This window comes from Motacilla alba, chromosome 4 (genome assembly GCF_015832195.1).
Source record: "Motacilla alba alba isolate MOTALB_02 chromosome 4, Motacilla_alba_V1.0_pri, whole genome shotgun sequence".
In the NCBI taxonomy this organism is placed as follows: Eukaryota; Metazoa; Chordata; class Aves; order Passeriformes; family Motacillidae; genus Motacilla; species Motacilla alba.
Window position 1 is genome coordinate 15,239,049 of NC_052019.1, and position 22,707 is coordinate 15,261,755.

Sequence of the window (22,707 nt, forward strand, 5' to 3'; positions counted from 1 at the left end):
TGGCTAATGAGATCTGTCCATATTGCCTTATTCCTAAGGCACAGACCATCTTTATACTAGATTGCAATGCCAAATGGTTGTTTCCACCTTTGTACACCTCACCTTCCAGGATCACACATAGAGATGAAGAGCTTTTTGGACTGCATCTATAACTAACCTCAGACATTATTTTAAGAACTTGATTCCAGCCTTACTAGTATGAAGCTGAGCAAAGATGAACTGTATTAATTGTTTGGAAAAGCATCCATTTATGTACCTAAAAGAAATGTGTGTGAACAAAATGAAAGCAGATCACCTTTCAAAAGCTTTGTCAAAGCAAGCTTGAAGAATATTAAATGCATATACTTCTATAAGTTTTTTCCCTGTTTTGACCTGATTTTTTTATAACTTGGTAAAATTCTACTGAAATCAACAAGCCTCTTGCAGCTGATATCCTTTGAAGTTCTTTCTAATCTAATTTTTGTTCCGAAAGAAACTAAGGAAAAAAAAGAATAAAACTTTGAACAATGAAATCAAACACTGGAAGTTAAAAATGTAAGCTCCCTTTAGGTTTGCTTGAGAATATAAATTAGGAATAAAAGCTGGTATGATACATCCATTTGGAGAAGTACTAAGCAATCACAACTTCTACTTACACAAAGGCATTATCAATGACCAGTAACAGCCTTCGTAGCAGATATCAAAAAAGCTGCTTTCCTCTTTAATTTCACTTAAAGGAAAAGGCAAGAAAAAAGCCTAAAATATCATTCCAAACCAATCAGCATTTTAAAAGTATGTTTTATATTATGACCTTTTCAATGATTACTCTCGTATTCTTTGCTCTTTAAGGAAGTGGTCCTCAGCAGAATTTGATGAAAGAAACGTTGGAGGACAGTAAAAGCAAAAAAGTGGGAGCACCTTCATAGACAGCATCCTTCTCAAGTCCCCTGGGGGGCTACAGAGCTTTGGTTTATGTGGGTAGATTTTGTTTCTGCTGTTTCCCCTTGCTTCATATATTTCTTATCTCTCCTCTAGCAGTCAATGAAAAAGAGAGTTCTTGCAGCCTCTGTGGTGGGTTTTTTGGTCTATAAGGAAGGCAGCCTTTTCCTTTTAAACAGGGTTTGTACTCAGAAGAGCCTTGAGAGCTGCTTAACTGGGCCCTGTGTCCTCAGCAGAAGTGGCTGATAGCAGAGACTTTGGAGCAAACCTAGGAGGTCAGACCATGACAGTGTCCACATGTCCTTCGCTGCTGTGATTAGTCTGATGGTCTTCATACCTTGTATTTCTACAGGTAATTAAACATGTAACTACCACAGGAGAATCTTTGCACCCACTTATGTCACTCTGGAGAAAGGTCACTGCTTTCCAAGATGTTGTTCCAGTTTCTATATGTGTGTGATTTAAAGCAGAAGTTTTCCTTAGCATTTGTTATAGCAAACAGAAAGGTGACTTAGGCAGTAAAGCAGCCCATAGTAGGAAATAAATATTAGAATAAGACTATAGGAATCAACCTATCCTTATACTAAACTAGAAAGAACTCAAAGAAACTGAGAAATAAAGAGACCAGATGGTCTTCGAAATACAATTAGACACCAAGAAGGTGCCTAAAAGAAACAAAAAGTACCATGAATATGACATTTGGTGATAACATTGAAAGACTTTAACAATATATGTTTTGTTCTAAATAATTTATCATTCTCCTTACACTGTTAACTATCATAAAGAGCAAGCTACATTTCATGTTCTGTTTTTTACTGCAATTATTTTAGTAAAACTAACTCATTTTTAAATTACATTGTTCAAGAGCAATTAGCAATAGAATATATGATATACTGTCCTTTGTATGACTGAAAATCTCATCTCACACACTGCTAAAGAAAATCAGTAAGGTATCCAAGGAAAATCAGTAAGGTATCCTAGAATACCACCACGGTGTTGGGATAGTTTTAAAATACAGACTTGCTATTAAATAGACTAAAATATTTCAAATGATACCATAGCTCTAATATACCTCATCAAAAGTTAATCAGTGAAGACGTCTATTGTAGTGTTTAGAAGATGGAAATTTACCTCCTTCCTTTTCATATCACTACGGAAAGATTATTCCCTTTTCTATTTCATTTCTTGGACTGGAAAGTCTCTAGAAAGAAACCTCTGCCATCTTGTAGACATGGGACCTACATTCCATTGTGGTATGCAGCAGTATTACTGAAAAGCTGGACTAGTAAAGCACCAGAATGAGACAAGATCTGCTCCAGAGTACAGTGATCTCTGCCTAATCACCAACACCATTTTGTTTAGACAAAAAATATATGTATATTGTATGTATATAAATATATACTGAGTCCAGTACTGCTTTATAAATGAAATGTTATGAAATCTGAGCTAGGGAATACAGCTGTGGAGGTTTTTATCATGTAACTCGTACTTACTTCATGGAAAACCATAAATGGTGCACAGACCTTTAATTAAGTCAGCTCTAAGTTTTGCCTGAATGATTAATAAAATGAGAAGATCCTCTGTCTTGCTATGAAAGCTCAATTTTTCTGTATTCCTCCATTCTTTTCTATGCTTAAAGTCTTTCTTCAAATCTGATCCCCAGGTTGATATTTGTTCCTTTGGGCTCACCTAAGAACTATAATCTGTGGTTAATCAAGCTAATTTTCTTTTGTCACAAAATTTGAAAAGGAAAGAAAAACAAAAAAAGCAATAAAAATAACCATTTGTTGTTGCTGTTCATGAAGCGTGACATTTCATGGTGAAAACTGCCTAAAGGAATAGAGAAATTAATTTCAATAAATTGGATTTTATGTGCATAAAATACCTCCAAACAAATGAAAAACTGTGAGATGACATTTGGATCAAAGGAGATATACCCATTGACTCTAATGGATGTTGAACTGGATCCTTGATTAACAAATTTCCTTATTATCAGTAATCGTTAGGCAGCAACACCAAGTAGAAAGGGTAACAAGGCACAAGACTGTGGAAGCAATTCAGAGTAGGGAGGAATATTTACCACAGCACAGTTTTCTGGCCATGCAGAACACAGCACTAGAAATGACAAAGCTCATGTGTCAAGTCTCAATGTCCTCTGGCCCCCGGTGCTCACAAACCTTATGTGGGCATCAGTACAGGTTTCGTTCAGCACCTTTTCTCATTAGTGCTGCCTATAAATTCTCCACATTACATCCCATGGGTCTACCTGAAGCAGGGTAAACACAAAATCATGGACTTCCATTTATGAATTTGATACACCTGTTGATATTCCCTTTAATATCAACAAAAGGTATGCTTAGAAATCAAAAGGAATGCACAGATCTACACATTCATGATGGACACTAATATTCATGTGTGCATACAGCACGGAAAAATTTTACTGAAGGTTTCCAGTAGGAGAATAGTGACCATTAATTGCAAAGGTAGTGAACAGTATGGTTCACAGCATACCTACAGAAATGGGTGTTCCATTTATGTAGATAAATGTGTGTATATAGACATAATTTTCTTTTTCATTCATAAGTAGTGCAAAAAAATCAAACTTTTCTCTTTTTGCTTATTTTGTTTTCAATTCAAGTTTCGTAAATTATGGTAATCCGTTTTGAGCAAGTGTCTGCTCTAAAATCTATGGTTGAAAGTCAGTGGTCACTCTAATGAAATGAACACATTTAAAACTGTGAAACACTAATGCATCAGACACAATCAGTATAATGTTCCAGATCCAGAAGAATAAAAGGGAAATTTATAGCTTTATGGAATCCTCCTTAATCTGTAGGATTCCCCAGCTCTTTCTTGTCGTCTTCTATCAGTGCTGGCAAATTTGGAGATGAGGTCCAGCTTTGACGGGAGCCAGCTGATATGAACCCATATTGCTTCTCTGTTCTCTGCCCAGCCCAAGTAGCGCTCGGGGAGCTATTAAGGATGGTCATAATTTAGGTGAAAAGGATTAGATTAGCTCTTTTATCAGATCAGTCATCTGACCTGACTCCAACAGTGCTTGCACAAGTACAAGGGAGGTGATCACAAGACAAATTTAGCTTTCTGTGTGCCAGTCTCTAACCCAGACTAATAGTCTCTAAAGTATTTTACTGCTTAGAGTCAGATTTTGGTATTTAGGGGTTCTGTTGTGATTATAAAATGGGGAGATTACAGAGAGAGGTTAAAATAGATTATAAAATGGAAGTATATAGACAGAATAAAGTGACAAAGTGGGTAAGTATCCTCCATAAACACAAGGATCAGGGCACCACACAAGAAAGGCAAAGGCTTTTCAGAAACTTCCTAGAAGTAGAGTCAAACTAAATAGCCCAAGGAAAACCTTCTATTGAACAGTCAAATTTTAGCTTGAGATGCATGAAAGATCTCACTAGGTAAACAGTAATGCTGTTTTACCTATTCAAAGAGTGGCAGGGGAAAGGAAGGGGATAAGCAGGCTAACCAGTAAAGTTAACTATGTATAGAAAATAATTTACAAGGTTATATGAGCTAGCTGCTTGTCATATCACAATAGACAGACTCATGAAATTATCTTGATGAAGGTTAAAAACATGAGTGGGTAGGCTACAGGATTCCTTTTCCAGATGAATATCAGACCTTAGGGTTGCCATAAGCTTTCCACAACAAATATTTTAAGTTCTCAAACAATTCCTTCCAAGAACAAAGGTTTGAACCACCAGCTTTGCATCAAAGCCTTTTTCTTGACCGCTTTGGAGCACTCACTCCTCCCTGCATACCAATTTATACCAAATACTGATGGATATTCAATATTAAACAACTAATTAAAATTTTTGCTGTTTTCATTGCTTTGAACAAGAAGCTGGTTTGGGCATTTTCAGGTCTTCATACAAATTGTACCTCTGCAGGTCTCATTCCTAAACTTAATTAATAGCTATTATTATTTATGACTGTACTGCACACTAGTCCAAATTGGTCTTCTAAAAAGAGAGCCTGTGGCTGTGTTCTTGGAATTTTTTTCATCTTTTTTTCTTTTCTGAAATAACATTATTAGTTCAAATCTTGTAGCTTGTTTTTATATGACTGCTGCTTTGTCTTTGTCTTTCTTTTTCTCCCTTTTACCCTTCTGACATTTTTAATTTTAAACTGCTCCAACCTAACTTCATTCTGATTTCTTACTCATGGATGCTTCAAGGACTCACATTGCTGATTACCATCCCTCCATTAGCCCAGACCTTAATTTCATTTCAAAGGTCATATGGTCTGTATGTCCAGGGAGCACAGTAACTGGCTTGTGCTCGTACACACACATCTTTCTCCTTAACTGATACTCACGAGCCTGTTAGTGCTCTTTGTGTGAAAACTTGCCGTTACCATCTCCAGAACACTGATAAAATCTCCCATTTCTGCTGAAATCCCAATTTGTATTCTGATGTCTGTTGTCTCTTGTTCTTTGTTCCCATTGCCCACTTTTCACTGACTTCTGAAATTTCTGATACTCACAGACACTAAAATCTGTTTCTGAGTCATTAGGAGCAGAAGAGGACACTACTGCACCAGCTCACTGCACTCTCCAGTCTGGCTTAAAACTGTCGTCTGACTTTTTAAAATGCTATTGGGTTTGCTCCATCTTTTTTTCTTTCTCATGTGCTGCAATTTTCCCATTTGCTTTAGCAAAATACTTAGAAATCAAGGGATGACATGCACACCAGTATTATTTCTAACAATATGAATATTATCTTTCCAATCCATGTCCTATCCAGTGATTGCTTCAGATTCCATTTTTGCTTTAGAAAATTCTAAGTTGGTGCTTAATTCTCTACTTGCCCCATCTTCTGCAACTCTCCCATCCCTGTTCTCTCTGATATTTCATGCTTATGATGAATGAACTCCTGATATACGGATTCTGTGATGTTCTGTCTTTATTAACAGTGAAAAGCTAACATTTGACTGTATGAGCAAATACATTTCTTCTCATTTATTATTCTGAAAGTAACATATAACACCATCCCTAAAGCATTAGATGCATAAAAGAGAGGAACAGAAACCACTGTGATCATTACTAAAATAAATGCTAAGAAATTACATTACCAGAAAACCTTGGCAGAACCAGCTAATTATAGCTGGCACAGATAGATTATGGATAGCCAGCTACAGTAATCTGAATCCTTCTGTGAGAATCCTCTGTGTTTGGCTGTATTTTCCTGTGGAGAGGTACCTCAAGATCTATTGGTTTATATTGAAAAATTCCATTTTTTTACAGGAATTAAGACTACAAAATATTGTAGTCTGGTTTCACCATCTACAGCACAGAGGATTCTTTAAAATTTTGTCAGCTTTCATATGAAAGTCACCAAAATGAGTAAATGATCTAAACCCCCTCCTTTGAGTGCTTGAGAGTCCTTAATAGAACTTCTCATTCACATCCAGTAGGGTACAGCACCTGAACACATCCTCAGTTTCCCTAGCACCTCCCATTCACTGCATGGCATAAACGAATGAAGTTCCTGTGTGTAGGCTTCACTTGTAGCTATTGGAGACATGGAACCATGGCAGAAGCAGGGGACTGCAGAACAATAGGCTTTAGAAGAGCCCAGTGCTGCTTTACCAAAGTGCCCTTGTTCCCAAGCTTCACTGTGATACTCAGTCATGGAAAAACAATTTTCCCTAGTGTGTTTCCAGAAAGGCCATCTACTTTTTCAAATACATAGCCAGCCTTAGACAACAGACTGCATCCAATACCAATAGTTTTGTTGTTAGTATATGGGGCAAGATGAAATCCCAAGTGTTATGCAAAATCAGGCCCTTGCTGTCTCAGAAAGGGCACTTCCCTTCAGTTGTCCCCTCAGACTGCCCCAGTGCTCATCCATGTGCCCTAATGCCACGCATGCCCACTGGAATGCAGGCTATGCTTGCTGAGCTGGTAGAAGCCATGCAGCCATTCAGGTTTGCAGCTGAGATGAAATCAGAGAGTCGTTTAGGGTAGGAAACACTTCTAAGATCATTGAGTCCAGCCACTAACCCAGCACTGCAAGGTCACCACTAAAACATGTCCCTAAGTGCCACCTCCACAGGTCTTTTAAATACCTCCAGGAATTGTGACTCCACCACTTCCCTGGGCAGCAGAATGACACTGGGGAAGACCTACCAGGAAATGAGTAGCACTGGAGCACTTGCTGTTGAGTGAGGGCTAGTTAGCCCGTGCACTACCTGCACTGCCTGATGATGCCATTTGATGAGGATGACACAACATAACTCACAAAGGGAAATGAGTTCATATTGCATATGCGACTATAAGTATAGCATTTCTTTTCCCCCAATCACCTGACTTTGCATCCTTAACATGTATGCATGTAAACTTTCTCCTTCTTCACTGAAGGTACACCAACAGCCATAAAATATTGGCCAGATAGCTGCCACAAACTGTTATGGATTAGGAGCAAAACAGCTCCAAAATGAGTTCAGCTCATATCTTTCCCAGGCTTGAAACCATATTTAGAAAATCAAATTTCCCTGCATTAAAGGGGAATGTTACATGTGTGTCTATTTTGCATGTGGAAAAGCAAATTTTGTGTACACAATGGGTATACATACAAACAGCTTTTGATTACACTGTAAGTAGTGTCTTTAGAAAACTGTGTCCCATTAAAAAATTTACATTATCCTCCCAGCAGAAGAAATCCAAAAATGTCTAGTGAGGAATTAAATTAGTGAAAGAGAGGACTTAGAAAATATTGTCCTCTGTGTAGCAATAGTAACACCTCGTTATTGGCTTATACAGAGAACAAACAAATTGGATAATTTGCAGCTCAGATAAGCAAGCCCTGGTTAATGGAGCCATACAGGATGTAAGGGGCAATGGGAGTGTGCATTCCCTGCTTCCACACCTCTCCCGGCGCAGAGCGGGAGTGCTCTGCCACGCTGACTCTGCCTTTGCGAGGGGCAGGTGCACATTTAGCTCCACTAACATCAATAAACTGGCTACCAGAGCAGACCACAGTGTGGGGAGGAGGCCACAGATACATCTGGGGAAGAGCTCTAAGAAATCACCCCAGCCCAGCCAGTGTAAGAAAGCAGAGGCAAATTTTGAAAACCAGCTGGGCAAGGTACAATTATCTTTCAAGGCTCAGGCCAGACAGTCCTGCTTAATGGACAGTAGGGGATGACTTTTTAATAATGTCAGAAATTTTAAGAGAATGAATCATTTTATAGATGGCAACAAGAAATAGCTGAGTTCCGAATTTTCAATAATGCTGCTAGTATGGAGCTATTGTTTTTAGAGTACATTCAAATCCATTATGCATTGAAGATATAGATAAAATAGCTCAGCAACTAAAATGTTAGAAAAAAAACAAGGTAATGTGGGGACTAAATTATTGTAGCTTGGTGGAAACTGTTCTTCTCAATGTTATCTTCACCTCCAAATTCTGTACAGGATTCCTGTTTGTTCCTGGACTCATAATGACTGAGACTAGGTCTTGGCCTTATTATCTGATAGTCTGTAATATCTACTTCTTGATGATTTGATAAGAAATTACATTTTAAAAAGCTTGATATTAATTTAAAACCTACAAGGTTTTGCTTATTATTTCTGAGACAGCCTATTCAGCTTCTAGTCAGCAGCTACAGCAAAGAACGCTGACCCCATTGATGAGGTAATCAATTATGCTGGAACGAAACAAACTCGTAACTAGAAAGAAAGTAAGCCTATGGTTTTATACAGAGCCAGAGAAAACAGAGAGAAAGCCCATTTGGCAATTTACATAGGACAAAATATTTCACTTCCAGGTTCCAAGAAGATAAATTTTAAATTTTTATTATATACGATTTAAAAAATCAATGTTCTTCTATGCTGGACAGTTTTACTTGCAGTGAATGAAGACAAACCAGGGCACACATCCAAAGCTGTGGCTCTACAGCATGTGGCACTCAGGAATGGAGGTTTACATGCCAGCAACTGCAATTATCCCAACTAGCAATGATTTAGCATTCTGTGATATCTAGAGCTCAAAAAACACAGGCTATGCCTTTATATCACAACAGTCTGAAATCCAGGTTTAAATTCTGCCTTTAAAGAAACTGCAGCACAGCTTGCTGCTGTGTGCACGCTGGAGAATAAAAATGATTAATTCCACCCATCACTGAAGTTTTTGCTTATGAGTATCACAAGCCTTTGCTGTGTGAAGCAGAAAAAAAAAAAGAAAATAATTTTTATGCTTAGTTTCTGATCCTTATTCAAAATCATGCAACAGTGCTAATTACTAAACAGTGGGAAGACTGAATAAAATATCATAAAATGCTGACTTAAAACCCCACAAAACAGAACACCTCAAATCTAAGTACATTTACCACATTACTTTAGTACATGATTTTTAGTGCATGAGCTCAGAAAATATTTTCATGTTAAAATTAACACAGGAAAGTAACTGGAAAAGAAGCAAATCAAAATGAAAATACACCATGTAATGCACACTGCCATGATGAGCTGAACATCTGGAAAAAAGAGCAGAATGATCAATCCCTCACCACAAGAAAAAAAGACATGTAAAGATTGGCTCGAGAAAAAAAAGATTTCCTCTTGGAATCACCACAGCAGGAGCCAGAGGAAGCTTTGCACCCAGAGACCTAATGTCGTCTGTTAAGCTCACAAAACTAGTCTGGAAGAAGAAAAAAAGTAAGACTTTATCTTTTCATCCCCTCCCACTTCACTGCTCATCTCCCTAGTGCTTATCTTGATCCCACTTTTCTTTTTCTGAGTTTTTTTTTCCCTCCCTCTCCCTCTTCCTTTCTTAGCTTTTTTTTTTTTTTTTTGATGCTAACAGAGGGAACAGCATGGGTACCTGATGGCAGCTGCCTCCTAACCGGAGCCCTGCCTTTGTCATTTGCATTGTCACACAGAGAGGATGCAGAAGGGGTCAGTGACAGAGGTGATGCTGGGAGCCTTGCAGAGGCTGCAGAGCCCTGCGGCTGCTGGGGCCAGCCCAAGCGTGTGACACACGTCCCGTCACACCCAGGGCAGCGAACACCCCAGGTGTGGTCAATGCCTGGTGCCACCGGACAGTTTGCAAAGAAACCACGGAAATCCCCGCCCTAAGCCAGCCCCTTTCTGCCCAGTTTGCCACAAGCATGTACTGCGTGACACGTAATGCAAAACTTGCCATGACTGAGAGGAATCCCCAGTGGGATTTTCTCGAGGACATGCTCTAGGATGCCCCACTACAAAACACTGACAGCGTGGCTGTAGGGTTGCCAGAGCACAAGAGCTTTTCTCTGTACCAAATCACAAACCAAACTAACCATGAGAATACAATGTTCATTACATGGGCATGTTAATCTTACATTTACACATGGAAAAATCCTAATGCAATGTATTATTCCTCTGAGGTTTTACGCCATATTCTTCTTTCATTTACAAAAGACCAGACCTGCCCTGCACAACTCAGGCTGTAATTTGAACAGTAATTTTTACATTACCACCACATAAGCAGCCATCAGCAATGGCTTATGGGAGAGTAAGCAATGGCTGTTGGGAGAGTAAGCACAAGTACAGGCTGTCAGTAACCTGTAGGGATACAGTGAGAGAGATCTCGCCAGCACTTCGGTTCTGCACACTGTCGCCCTGGAGTTCAAAACACTCTGGGGACAGGACTCCATCCATCCATAGGGAAGGCATTACAAGGTTCATAGCACTGAATGAACTACAGCTAAATTGCACACTTAAGTACAGCTCTACACTAAGCTGAAAATAGCTGCATTTTCTAGTGTTTGTGTTATCTTAAAAAAGAACCTTGAATAATTACTCATAAAATTAAAAAGAATAAAACCAGATAGTCCTGGCCAAGTTAGCTTGATGTATCATTGTGCAATTTGCCTCATTTTATCCACTGATGGCACATCTAGAAAAAGGAAAAATCTGAATTTTAAGCTTGAAATACGAACTCTGCGAATCTGTATTTCTGTGTATGTATTGTAAACCCACATCAGGGAACACTTCCAAAAATAAAAATAAACATCTAAACTTTGAATGCACTTTAAGGGTCAAAAAGCAATGGGAACAAATGCATTATTTAATCACAAAAACCACACTCGATTCAGGGCAAGGCTAAGGAGGAAGCTCAGGCTCCCAGAGGCATGGGAAGTGAGGACTGCTTTGAGGGGCTGCTGCACACAGGGCTGGAGCTGAACCTTCCCTCAGCCCTGACTCTGCCTGGGAGAGGTGGCAAGGTTGAAAATCTGGAGAAGACAGGCAGCTTTTAATAAGAATTAGCTGCCATTTTCTCAGACACAGTGAAACAGAGAGGAAAAATACTGGGAATTTCGTGCTTACAATAAAATAAAGGCATTACTCAAAACCGAGAAGAAAGACTATTAAAAAGAGGGGCTACTCATACAAAGCTTGGAGTGAATTATAAAATTCTTACCCTTTTTAATAGCCCATTGTTATCAGCTACATCTCTACTGCAGTGTCTTTGTTTTTCCTCCACCCACATTAAGGGTTAGGTCAATTTCTTACCTGATCAACACAGGCTCTGCTGTCATTATCTTGACTCAAAGCCAACAGTACCTTTTAAAAATGCTCACAAAAATACAGCTATGGTATGCTTACCCTGAGGTAGTTGAGGGTGAAGTTTGTCAGACCCATTCGAGTGATGTTTTTGGACAGCTGCTCCAGCACCTGAGGGTCTTGTGCCTAAACAACAAAGGAAAAAAGAATTTTCACTTTGCTTTTCATTGGGGTATTTTTTCTATGTGCTTAGTGAAATGTAGGGAGGGTTCCCTGAAAAGCATTGCCACTGCTATGGAAAAATTACACACTGATGCTAAATTTATGTAATAAGCTAGAGTTCCATATGCAAGAGAAAATGTAAAGCATTATGATATTGGAGCAGACTAAAGACTGTTTTCCAATATGTTCCTTTGATCCCTGATCACCCATTCAAAAGATAGACCTAAGAGGTCTGGTCATAGAAGTGACCAAAGAGCTTCCTCAGGGGTTGTAGTACTCTTTGAGCCTTCTGTTTGTTGGCTGTGAGTCCCAGGAGACTAGACAGAAAAAGGCAGGAATAAAAAAGTCTCATTTTCTTTTTTTGGGTAAGAAACTGCAGCAGAAAGACCTCATCAAATATGTGACATTAAGCACAGTCTGGAGAACCCTTCTGATCTAAGTTATTTTCCCAGAATTAAATGGGGGAAAATGCAAATATAGTCCCTCCCTGACCCTAGCCAGGAGCTTTACCTGTGAGACCAGCCTCCTCTTTAAAATTAGATCAATCTCATTACTAACATTAATACCTGCTGGTTGCTGTCTAGCCTGCTTCCACTCTGAATTTAGTAGCCCCCTAAATGCATAATGTCAATCATGGCCATCCTCACTGTCCCTTAATGGGATGCTGTTGAAGAGCTCAGTTGATCAGTTCCCTAAAAGAGCAGATAATCCTGGGACAGAAATGATGGGGTGGGTTTTCAAAGGTGTTTTCTTCAGGCTTGTAATAGCACCTTGAAAAAAGGTCCAGTTTAAGCTATATAAAATTCCTCACTGTTAATATATTTTTATCTGGGGACATCTAAGTAACTTGATGTGAAAATATAGGAAAATCTTTGTGTTTGTGTTCTTACCCTTTATAAAACCATAGTCCTGCAATTGATTTTGTATATCAGGGCGCTACTAGTAGGAGTGGGTCTATGGTGAAAAAATGAAAGTGTCAATAAAAGTATGTTCTTTGTTTCTCTACAATTTACCTTATTATATTTTGACTTTAACTCATAGAATATTTAATACTTTAATGTTTCATTGTGTGTATTTTCATTCAATAACAAAGGAAAGTAGTGAAATGTGAAACAAAAACAAGGTCTGCATTAAAATTCTAAAGGTTTCTAAGTAAATATATGGCAATTTCTTATCTTCTGTCTATGCAAGGGTAACATCAGTTTGCTTCATTTCAAACTTATCATTGGTACCTACAACAGTGAAAATTCACAGACTTTGGTGTAGTTCAGGTCAATAAGAAGAGATTTTGGACCCAAATCATACAGACCACCAAGTGGGATTAAAAAGAAAACTATGTGCTAAAATAGAATGAAAACATAGCAACAGTGGCAATAATAGAGCACTGAGAAACAAGGGAGAGATGAAAGAACTTGTGAATAAATGTAGTTGCAGGCAAACCACAATATTTATACTTAATTGCCTTGGGTGTGAAATTTGCCAGAGTTTTTCATAAACCTAATCTCATCGCTCTGCATTAGGTCAAATGAATAAAGGATTACTTACATGCATGGCTAGAATGCTGCGTGGGACTAATTCTCTGTATTGTCTAATAGTAAAGTGCCATGTTTTTATTCTCATAAGGTCATCAAAAGTAAACTCCAAGATAAGACGTCCTTCTGTGCATACCTAGAATACATAAAATGCATGAAATAAATTCCCAGGAATTTTGTTTTCATTGGTATTGTATCATCGATTAAACAACATTCAAAAATATCAGAGCAGTATTCTATTGTTCATCTCTGCTAGATTAATTGTTTTTCATTCTCTTGGGAAGAAAAACCGAATGTGGGAAAATTACTTCATAGGCCTTACCTCAGAGACAGTAACTTATAATGCTATAGATTTTATTGCATTTTACAAACATAGAATATTGTGTGCTAAATCTTATTTATTGCATCAATTCTGTTTTCCTCATGGTTTGCTACTGCTAATTAATGACTGAACCTCGCAGTGGAGGTGACTGTGGTGCAACTGAGTGCACTTGATGGCAAGTTGCTGAACCACTCAGTCCCAACCTGTTTTAGACTTACTATAGCTTGGCATATAAACCTTTCTCTCATGTCCAGTTGGAGTAGGCAGCGCCCTGAATGCCTGTGGCCAAATCTGTTTTTTTTTCCATCATTTTTCATAACATTTTAATGTTTCTTTTTTCTTTTCCAATAATTTTCTCCTGTTGGGTTTGTTTTTCATGGTGAGGTTTTTGTTGTTTTGTTTTTTTCTTGTTGTTGTTGTTGTTTTGTTTTTATTTTTGGGGGGGGGGGGTTTTATTGTGGGGGTTTTTTTGTGTGGTTTTTTTCTCTTATCAAATTTTATTAACCCCCCCTTCCAAGGAAAGCCAGGTGGGTGCCTGCCATGGGGCTCTATGAGCTGCATTGCTCACAGGTTTGAGATTGAGGGGAGCAGAGGAGAGCCAGACAATGGAGCTACTTCCACAGAAAGTGGCTCACACAGCTTTGTGAGGAATCTTGTCTAAAAAGGACAGAAAATAAGGAGCAATAAATGCAGCAAGTGGGTACTACCTATAAATGGAAAATAAAATAAATTACTGGGCACTTTTAAACAACTCTCCACAATTTTTTGTGGAAAAGGTTCATGGTTGTGGTCTTCTTTAAGGTGAAAAACACAAGCCCAGCATGGTATTTTGACTGAGGGTACTGTGGAGTACTGAAAATTATGTCTGATTGGAAAATTAACTACCACTGTTGATTTAGACTTACAATCCCTGTTCATAGTAAACTTGCAAGTGCAGGGTACAGAGATACTGTGGAAACAGGGTGTAATGGCTTTCAAAAGAGAGGGTTTCTGCAACCTTAATTTTAATACAGTATTTGATTGAAAAATAACCATCCAAGATTCAGCTGAGTCTGTTGAGCCTTTTTAAAAGCTCCAACTCGGACTTGGCCAATGTGTGTCTTTTCTGGTTAACAGTTCACTTAATGTCCTTAAAATTTTTCCTCCTTATTGTTTCTGCTAAAACACATAGATAATTTTAACAGGCATACTATATAGACAAATCCCTGTAGACCTGTGAAGGAGAATCTTGCAACAGGTTCTCATCTGCCCTTTTCAACACACCTTAGTGATGCCTTCAGATATTTAATATGCCTTATGTTTCACCTTTGGTTTTCACATCACTTGTACTATGATGAGAAATTACTCCATACACATGCACACACACAAGGATTCATAGAAGGAAAATATTTTGTGTTAATGGTGCTGTGTTGAAGCCAAAGATCCTGGTTACTGATCAGTTAATGTGAAAATATTTCAGGTTTAAAACAATTTTTTTCATAATAATGCCAGTGGCTTCTCAAATGTTTCTTTTGTTACGCTTACACCACCAAAGCTCTTAGCAGATTTTAGGCACTGGCATTAACAAATTTTAATAAAAAACCACATTCTTCATATTACAGTGGTAAAAATTTATACATCTTATAAAGGAATTTAATTTCCTTATATAAAGTAGAATTTTACACATTGCTTTTAATCAATAAGATTGGCACAGCTCTTATTTTAAAAGGGCTATTTTTTCCCTGAAAGCTGCCTTTTACATAGAATCCAAAAAATCAAAAGGGTCTCCAATTAAGAAAACATTTTCTGTTGTGCTGAATTCATGTTACCGTACTGTGAGCTCTGACATTTTGTTTCTGTGGTAACCAAAATCAGCTGATTAGTTGGCATGGCAACAGAAAAGATGTAATCCCAGCAGACACACTCTAATCAATGCCCCCAGCACAGATGGTCTCCGGAGGATCAACAAGAAAGAGGCTGGCAGGCATTCAGTGTATCACGTGGTTGCTCTAGACTAGGCCAGGAAAAAACTAAAAAAGAACATTTCTCAAACTAACCAATAGCTTTTTAACCCCTTCACTGCACTTATTAATTGTAGGAATTTCAACTGCTTGTGCCTATGAAAACCAACTTCGGTCCTGTGCCTTCTTGCTCACAATCTCATTCTCCTAACACTTTGCATCTTTAAAAGTGTGCCCCCTTTATTAACTACCACTTCTCAAGCATGAGTTGTTGCTTTAAAAGAAACCTAAAGCTTATACAAATCTGGGCAATGCCTGATATTATTAGTAGGGATTAGATTCACTGATTTTTAAGGGCTTCAGCAATAAAATCCAGTTGATGGCCGCACTCCTGGGAGAAGGAAGTGAGTAGTGAGCACATGGGGCACTCACTGCTTTAGTGGTGAAGGCAATGCCCACCCTTGCCATTCCACTGGGAAGCATAATGATTGATCACTGTAGAAAAATAATTTGCCTACACATAAAGTGGAAGTGCCAGAGTTGGAGTAAACACAGTGAAAACAGAAACTTAGGAGGACTCCTAAAACTTTCATCTGCCTGAAGAAAAAAGTGGAGCATCTCCCAGGTAAAAAAAAATTAGTGGTCTTGGCTTCAGTATTTTGCAGCATTTTATTTATGCCATTGAACTATTATAAATTCTTTATACTATTTATTTATATCTTGATGAAACAATTTTCAAGTGTGTGACATTTTAAAAGGACCTTTTAGCCTCTAAAGACAAGCTGGACTATTCATATTCTTACTGCTAGGCATGTTCTGGCCATATTTGTTTCAAAAGAACTGGAAATGCCATTTTATATATTCATCCAATACTGCTGTATGCAGTGAGTTGCTCTAACTAGCAAAATGTTGAAATGAATAAAGTACATTTGATTCTTGATTCTGTTGGATTCTTGATTCAATACATTATGAAAAGTGGTTTAGTCTGTTGTATTAGAAGTTCCTGAATTTGCAGCAAAGAATTTGAGTGTGAAACTGAAACAGCTTGTATGTTTGCATTAACTCCTCCTCCCCACAATAGTTTCAGAGGGTCAAATTCAGGTATGATCCAAGGAGCTACACAGCCCATTGCAGTGGTGCTTATTATGGGATATCTGCTTTGTTCCATCACCGATGCTGTGAGAGTAGGAATTTACCGTAGGTATTCACCTTGGGGTACAAGATGTGTGCCCTAGGTATCTCTGCTAGAAATTAAATAAGCACAGCTGAGACAACATTCAGCTCTAACTTATTTCTGAAAGAGTATTATTTCTTCTCCCCTATTCCATCAACTACTGTGTTTTATTTCAGATTTGCTCTTACTAAAAAGTTGTATTTTAAACACGCAGGCATTAAACCTTCCTAATTTTTCTCCTAGAATCCAAATCAAATCCCCACCTGAACTTTTCTACCGGGACACAGGTTTATACTGGAATCTGCCAGAGAAATGTGAAGGCTGAGGCAAGCTGTGCACTGCCAGGGCTGCAGCAGACAGAGACCCAGTGCACACAACAGGACAGTGCCATGGGAGGCAACTGCGGCCCCCTCACACAAGGAGAGGCACCCAGCCCAGTCCATACTGCTAACCTCCTTTCCAAAATAACAACACTGTCATGTGCTGCCATAAGTAAAATAATCTAATTGAATTGAGAAAAGCATTATGCATTTACTGGTTAAAAAAAACCCCACCAACCCCCTTTTATTTGCTATTGTATCAAAGCCAACACAAAGGGAAAAGACACAGAAATCGCTGTAGGGAGCTCGGCAGTGAAGCAGCTACTGTGTAACTTTGGCACATCTCCTGTACCTGCCAGGACTCACAGCTCCTCGTGAGCAGTGAGGTAGCAAAGAGGTGCCAACAGGAATATCTGGCCTCTTCTCTGTGTCTGTCTATCTGTGTCTGTGTTAGCCACAGGGCTGGATGGGCTCACACGTCCTGGTGCACCAGTGCACCACACACCAGCAGCTTCCTCTCCCTCTGAGCCCCACCCAGGGCAGGTGGCAGAGCAGGACCTCAAAGGGATGGGACTCACACACATGCTAAAACAGCATAAGCCATGTAACCCTGGTCATGATGCTGTCAATAGCCAGGGACTTAAAATTAAAACCTCCACGGTCCTGCAATTCAAGGGCAACACAGATTAGCTACCTTCTCCTGCTGCCCCTTCTCCCTTTGTTCTTTTTTTTTATGAAAAATTAAAGATGAACAGGTACAAAATGGAAAAACAGTATTTCCTGTTATCCTTATTTACTGTTAATGTATTAAAATGTATCCACTTCAAAACAAGTTTACTGATTTTTTTTTTTGATATAAGAAAAATTTTGTTATAATTTTATTTTTCATCCTTTTGGTACTGCTTTTTTATAGCCATATATGGCACCCATTTTAATTACAGGACTGGATGTGCCATATGCATGAAGATAATTCACAATCAATAACAAATATTGAATATTCACTAACTGTTTTATCCAGAGCTTGTTTCAATTGACTCCTTCCATTGACTTCACAGCTTTTGGATTTGCATCCTACTGTATTAAATCAGTATTTTCCTAGAGATTTATAGTCCTTGTACTAGGTAAGTATCAAATGTAATGGATACTATCCCAAATGGTAGGTACCAGCAATGAGGTGAAATCTCCTTGTTGCTTTAAAATCAAACCCAGAGAAAAGGAGATGGGCAGGCTGAATTTAATTCACATAAAACTGATAATTCTGGCAACCTGACATTATGTGTTTCTCTTGCAATCTTTCTGGGAGAATTACCGGAGATACCCACAGAATCTTCCAGTCACATAATGAATATAGAAAACAGTAATTAAATGGCTCCGAGGGTTTTCAGTATTAGAAATAATCTCAGTCTACCAGAAAAATTCAACAGCCAATATTCCTCACCCTTATACACACTGAAAAAGAAAACCAAAAAACCAACAACATGCTTTATTGAGTCTTCCCTGTTACCTTGGTAAACATGGGTTTTCCATGCTGAGTGACCATGGTGCATTGATCACAGTCCACTGTGATGGATGAGTTGTGGTATGACTCTTTTGAGTGCTTGAGAATGTAATACAGGTCTGTTACACCTCCTTCAAAGACAGTGCTAAAATAACGAGGAATGAGGGTTCTTCCAATTGCTGTGAGGAAAATACAAAGCAGAATTCAGCAAATGCTCTAGGTTATAAAATCTCAAACCATTTGCTAACACCACACGAATAATTTTAAGTGCAATGAAATCAAACTCATTTAATGAATATGTGTTCTCTCCCTTTTGTAGAGACAAAGTTGTGCCTGCTCCCACTGAAATCAATGAAAATGGCTGACTCCATTCAGAGGGCGTGGGCTCATCATATTTAATCTTTTTACATTGATGGCAAGTTAGAGTCACTCTTGAAACCATCTGCAAGGTTTTTTTGTCCCAAAGTAATTATTACACAAAAACCCACATGATGTCAATTACTACTGAAAGCTGAATATTACCCACAAGTGTATAAATACAAGTGGTGAGTATTGACAGAAATATACTTCTACACCCAAAAAAGCAAAGCACTTTTATATAAGGGGGTTGTGTACACATATATGTTTTTTTGTGTGTGGGCATGTGTATATTTATATTTAGCCACCCATCCATGTGCACACACACACATGCACATGCACTCTTGATTCAACAGGAGGGCTGCTACTGAGAAATCAGAGTACTGGGGATTGAAGGAGGACCTGAGAGTGGAAAACTAGAATGTTATACAATATATGACTACCCACAGATTTATCTGAGATCTCTCTTTAGACCACTATTTATGTCATACGCTCGAAAGTCTGAGCTGACACCTGGACTCCCTTACATGCACCACTTAAACCCCAAACTATGGACTGAAGGTACCCAATTCAGAATTATTTAGTCAGGCAAAACTCACTGAAGTCACATCTCCCACTTCAGTGGTAGTTTCAGGTAAGTTTTGCAAGGTCTAATTGCAAACATGTAGTACTGAGAGTGAGCTTCTGAGTGGGCTTCAGACACAAACTAGCAGCAGCAGCACTGACATCAAAGGCAATTATCTCATGGGGAACTGATGCTTTCCATCTCCTTCTTTACAGATAAATTTGAATGTAACCACAAGCCTGGTATAAGAGAACATTTCAGTTTATAATAAATGGATACTTCCATACCAAATGACTCATTGCTTTGCAAGCATTAATCAATCCACAGTAATTTTGAGTGGTGGATACATAAAAATTGCCTTCATTTTACAGGGAAAAACCAAGCAATCTAAATGGTCTCTTGGAAGAATGAGGTAGAAAAGTCACCATCCACAGGCAAGATTAGAGTTTATTAGTTCCTAATTCTAATTTTTCTATTAGGACTATGTGGTGACTCATGCCTCCTTCATTTGCTGTATACTTTTGAGAGTGATTTCTAAAAAAACTATTTTCATAGAAATTTCGCCAGCATATGAACAAAGGCTCCTAACGTAAAAATGCATTTGCAAATGGGTATTGCAAATTAAAAAATAGGGAATTTTCACAGTAGTTCTGTGAATACTGTTTTTGTTCTGTGCATTGCAATGTGAAATATTGAATAGGCAGTCATAATGCATATTGTGTAATGAAAATATGCAAATAGAGAAAATTAGGACTTGTAAAAGCTTTTGCTGTAATATCACATATCAATATACTTTAATGTACAAAAATATCCCACACTCTCTGGAAGTGGCTGACAATTCAGTGGATATATTGAAAGACTGTTGTACAACTGTAGATCCTAAAAAACCCCACCCAGTAACCATGCATATAATAATTTTTACAGTCTTTTAATTTAATTTAGAACAGCTGAAGTCCAGCGTATTAGCATAGGATCTAATTCATGGTTTAACTCAAATTTCTTCATATTGGTGTGGTATACAGTAAAAAGTGAAATTTACCCATCAAGTTAATTTCTTGCTCCCCTAAGGCTAATTAGTGCAAATTAAATTTCCTGCTAATCATCTTAAGCAGCAAATGGGTGATATGAAAATCCAGCATTCCTACTGATTGTGATAAACCTCTATTCATATGACTTATGGACTGCATAAATATCTTCAAACCATTTAACTGCAGTTTATATACTGTTCCCAAAGTAACATGGTCATGTGGTGTTGCTTTTTGCCCTGTATTTACAACTATAACACATTAAACAAGGCTAGAAATACATTAAATAACATATTCTTTTTAATAGTAAGCATTTTTTATAAAAGTTATTTCCTGGTAAGTGTTATCTATGCTTGCCACAGGGATATGCTACTGTTGAGAACAAAGTGGGAGACCAAAAGAATGCAGATGAATGGAGGTACACACAAGGAAGGTTCCATGTGCTCCATGGAACCTCATTTTCCATTACAGATGCACGTGCAGACCCTGTCAGTCTGCAGATCTGAAAATAACGGATGCAAATATCCAGTGTAATTGTTTATAGCTAAATATTCAGCTCCAGAAGAAAGAGTAATGGAAACCTGTATTAATGAGCAGACCTCTCCTCAGCTTTGCCACGAAAGACTGAAGCATGTTCAAGGTTTTGGTTCTTTTCCCAAAGCACTCAATGGCTCAAAACAATCATTTCATTTCTAGGATAAACATTAAACTCTACAGCAGTAACAAGGGTTTTTGTGCAGGAAATGGAATTTCCAAGAACAACAAAGGGCTGTGGAATAACTCTTATAAGGTCTTGACATCATCCCAAACTTTGTGCACTTTTTAATGCAAAGGACTATTCCTTGAATTTTTCTCTTCCAAGACATAATTGTGTAGATGAGATGCAAGCACACATGTGTGTGCACTCCCTGCTCTGCTGCATGCATACATACAATCCTTTCCCGAGAAAAAGAATGGGAACATGGCAATGGTGCTTTTCTTTCCCTACTTGCAGTAGGTGGACATGCTCACATGTGGACGCACACACTCCACCTGTGCCTGCTGCTGTACATGTCAACAAGATTCCAGCAGCACCACGAATCTTCTGCTAGAGATAACAGGATACTTTCTAGGAGGACCCCAAACAATGTGAAGGCAGAACTATGGAACAACTGGATACTTGTGGCCACTTCAGGATGTGGTCCAGACATCCTTATGCCAGTGAAATGAACTCACCCCTTGCAGAGCATAGAGCAAGCTGTGCCAGCCTGGCCTTGGGTTTGCAATTCCCCAGTGCCAGTCACAGCAATAATGGAAAGTATAGTCTACAGCACATCCCATTGATGAATGAAGCTTTATGTGCTTTATTGGAATGCCTTCATATTTTAGAGCTTGGCTTTTACTCCACCGGACACATGTTGAAGAACGTGTGTCTGTGCATGGTTTTTTAGGGCTCCTCCCTACCACACCACTCTTCCCTAAAGGAGCATCATATGGAGCCTTCAGAGCTAGCATACAGATCTTAGCTAAAGGAGCTCTGAGCTGAGAATTTGCAGAAGCAGTTTGATAAGAAGTTCTTGTAATTTCCTTTTTCAATGTCAGGGCTTCATTCTTTCTCCAGTCTTTTCCCTCGCCCACCCCTATGGTCCAGTTCTCTGTTTTCTCAGCTTATGGTTGGTTGCTTATCTTCCAAGCTGCCTGTTCAACTCCCAGTACCTCCTTGTCTTCTCCCCCTCCTCAAATGATGTCTCTTTTTGGCTCAAGGAGACCCAATAGCCTACCCTAAATCTTCATGTTTTTTTCATTCTTCTTAATTAAGAAGGCCCAGTTATCCAGTCTCAGTTTCCTCATTTTCCTCCACAGTGTCCAAAATGCCAACTTCACACACACTTTTTCAGTGCCCTTCCTACCCAGCTGGGCTTTCACAGCTGCTTTTCCCAGCCTCCCTGCCTTAGCAGCCTAAGTTCTCCTTCTGGATCTTGACTTTGTGGGTTACCCCTACCACATTCTCTCTCTGCCCTTTTCCCCACTCTGTTTTTTTGTAACAGCAGATTCTTTCTCCAAATTAATCCTATATTTCTTTGCTTCCTTCAGCTTCCTATCAGCCAGAGACCAGTCAAGAGGACCTCTTTCCTCTGTGTACCTTCACCCAGCCAAACATATCCTCATTACCTGTACTTTTCTCATTGACTACCAACCCTCCCTTACTCAAGCATCCTCCGTCTTCTCCTTTCATCTCCCCGTTACTACTTCTCTCTCCTCTATCATATCAATGGCATCTGGTCCTGATTTTTACCCTGCTTTTTCTCCCCCTCCTCTTCCCTTTCCTTTCCTCT

General features: G+C 38.7%; 1 protein-coding gene across 11 annotated transcripts in view; it reads right to left on the reverse strand.

Annotated features, from left to right (window-relative positions):
* LDB2 (LIM domain binding 2) overlaps nucleotides 1-22,707 on the reverse strand; it is a 214,562-nt gene that overhangs the window by 34,246 nt on the left and 157,609 nt on the right. For all 11 annotated transcript variants that reach the window (XM_038135977.1, XM_038135980.1, XM_038135981.1 and 8 more), the window contains 3 exons: nucleotides 18,452-18,624; nucleotides 13,205-13,327; nucleotides 11,540-11,623 (listed from right to left, as the gene is read on the reverse strand). In XM_038135977.1, the coding sequence (XP_037991905.1) occupies nucleotides 11,540-11,623; nucleotides 13,205-13,327; nucleotides 18,452-18,624 (380 nt within the window). The remainder of the gene's footprint in view (nucleotides 1-11,539; nucleotides 11,624-13,204; nucleotides 13,328-18,451; nucleotides 18,625-22,707) is intronic.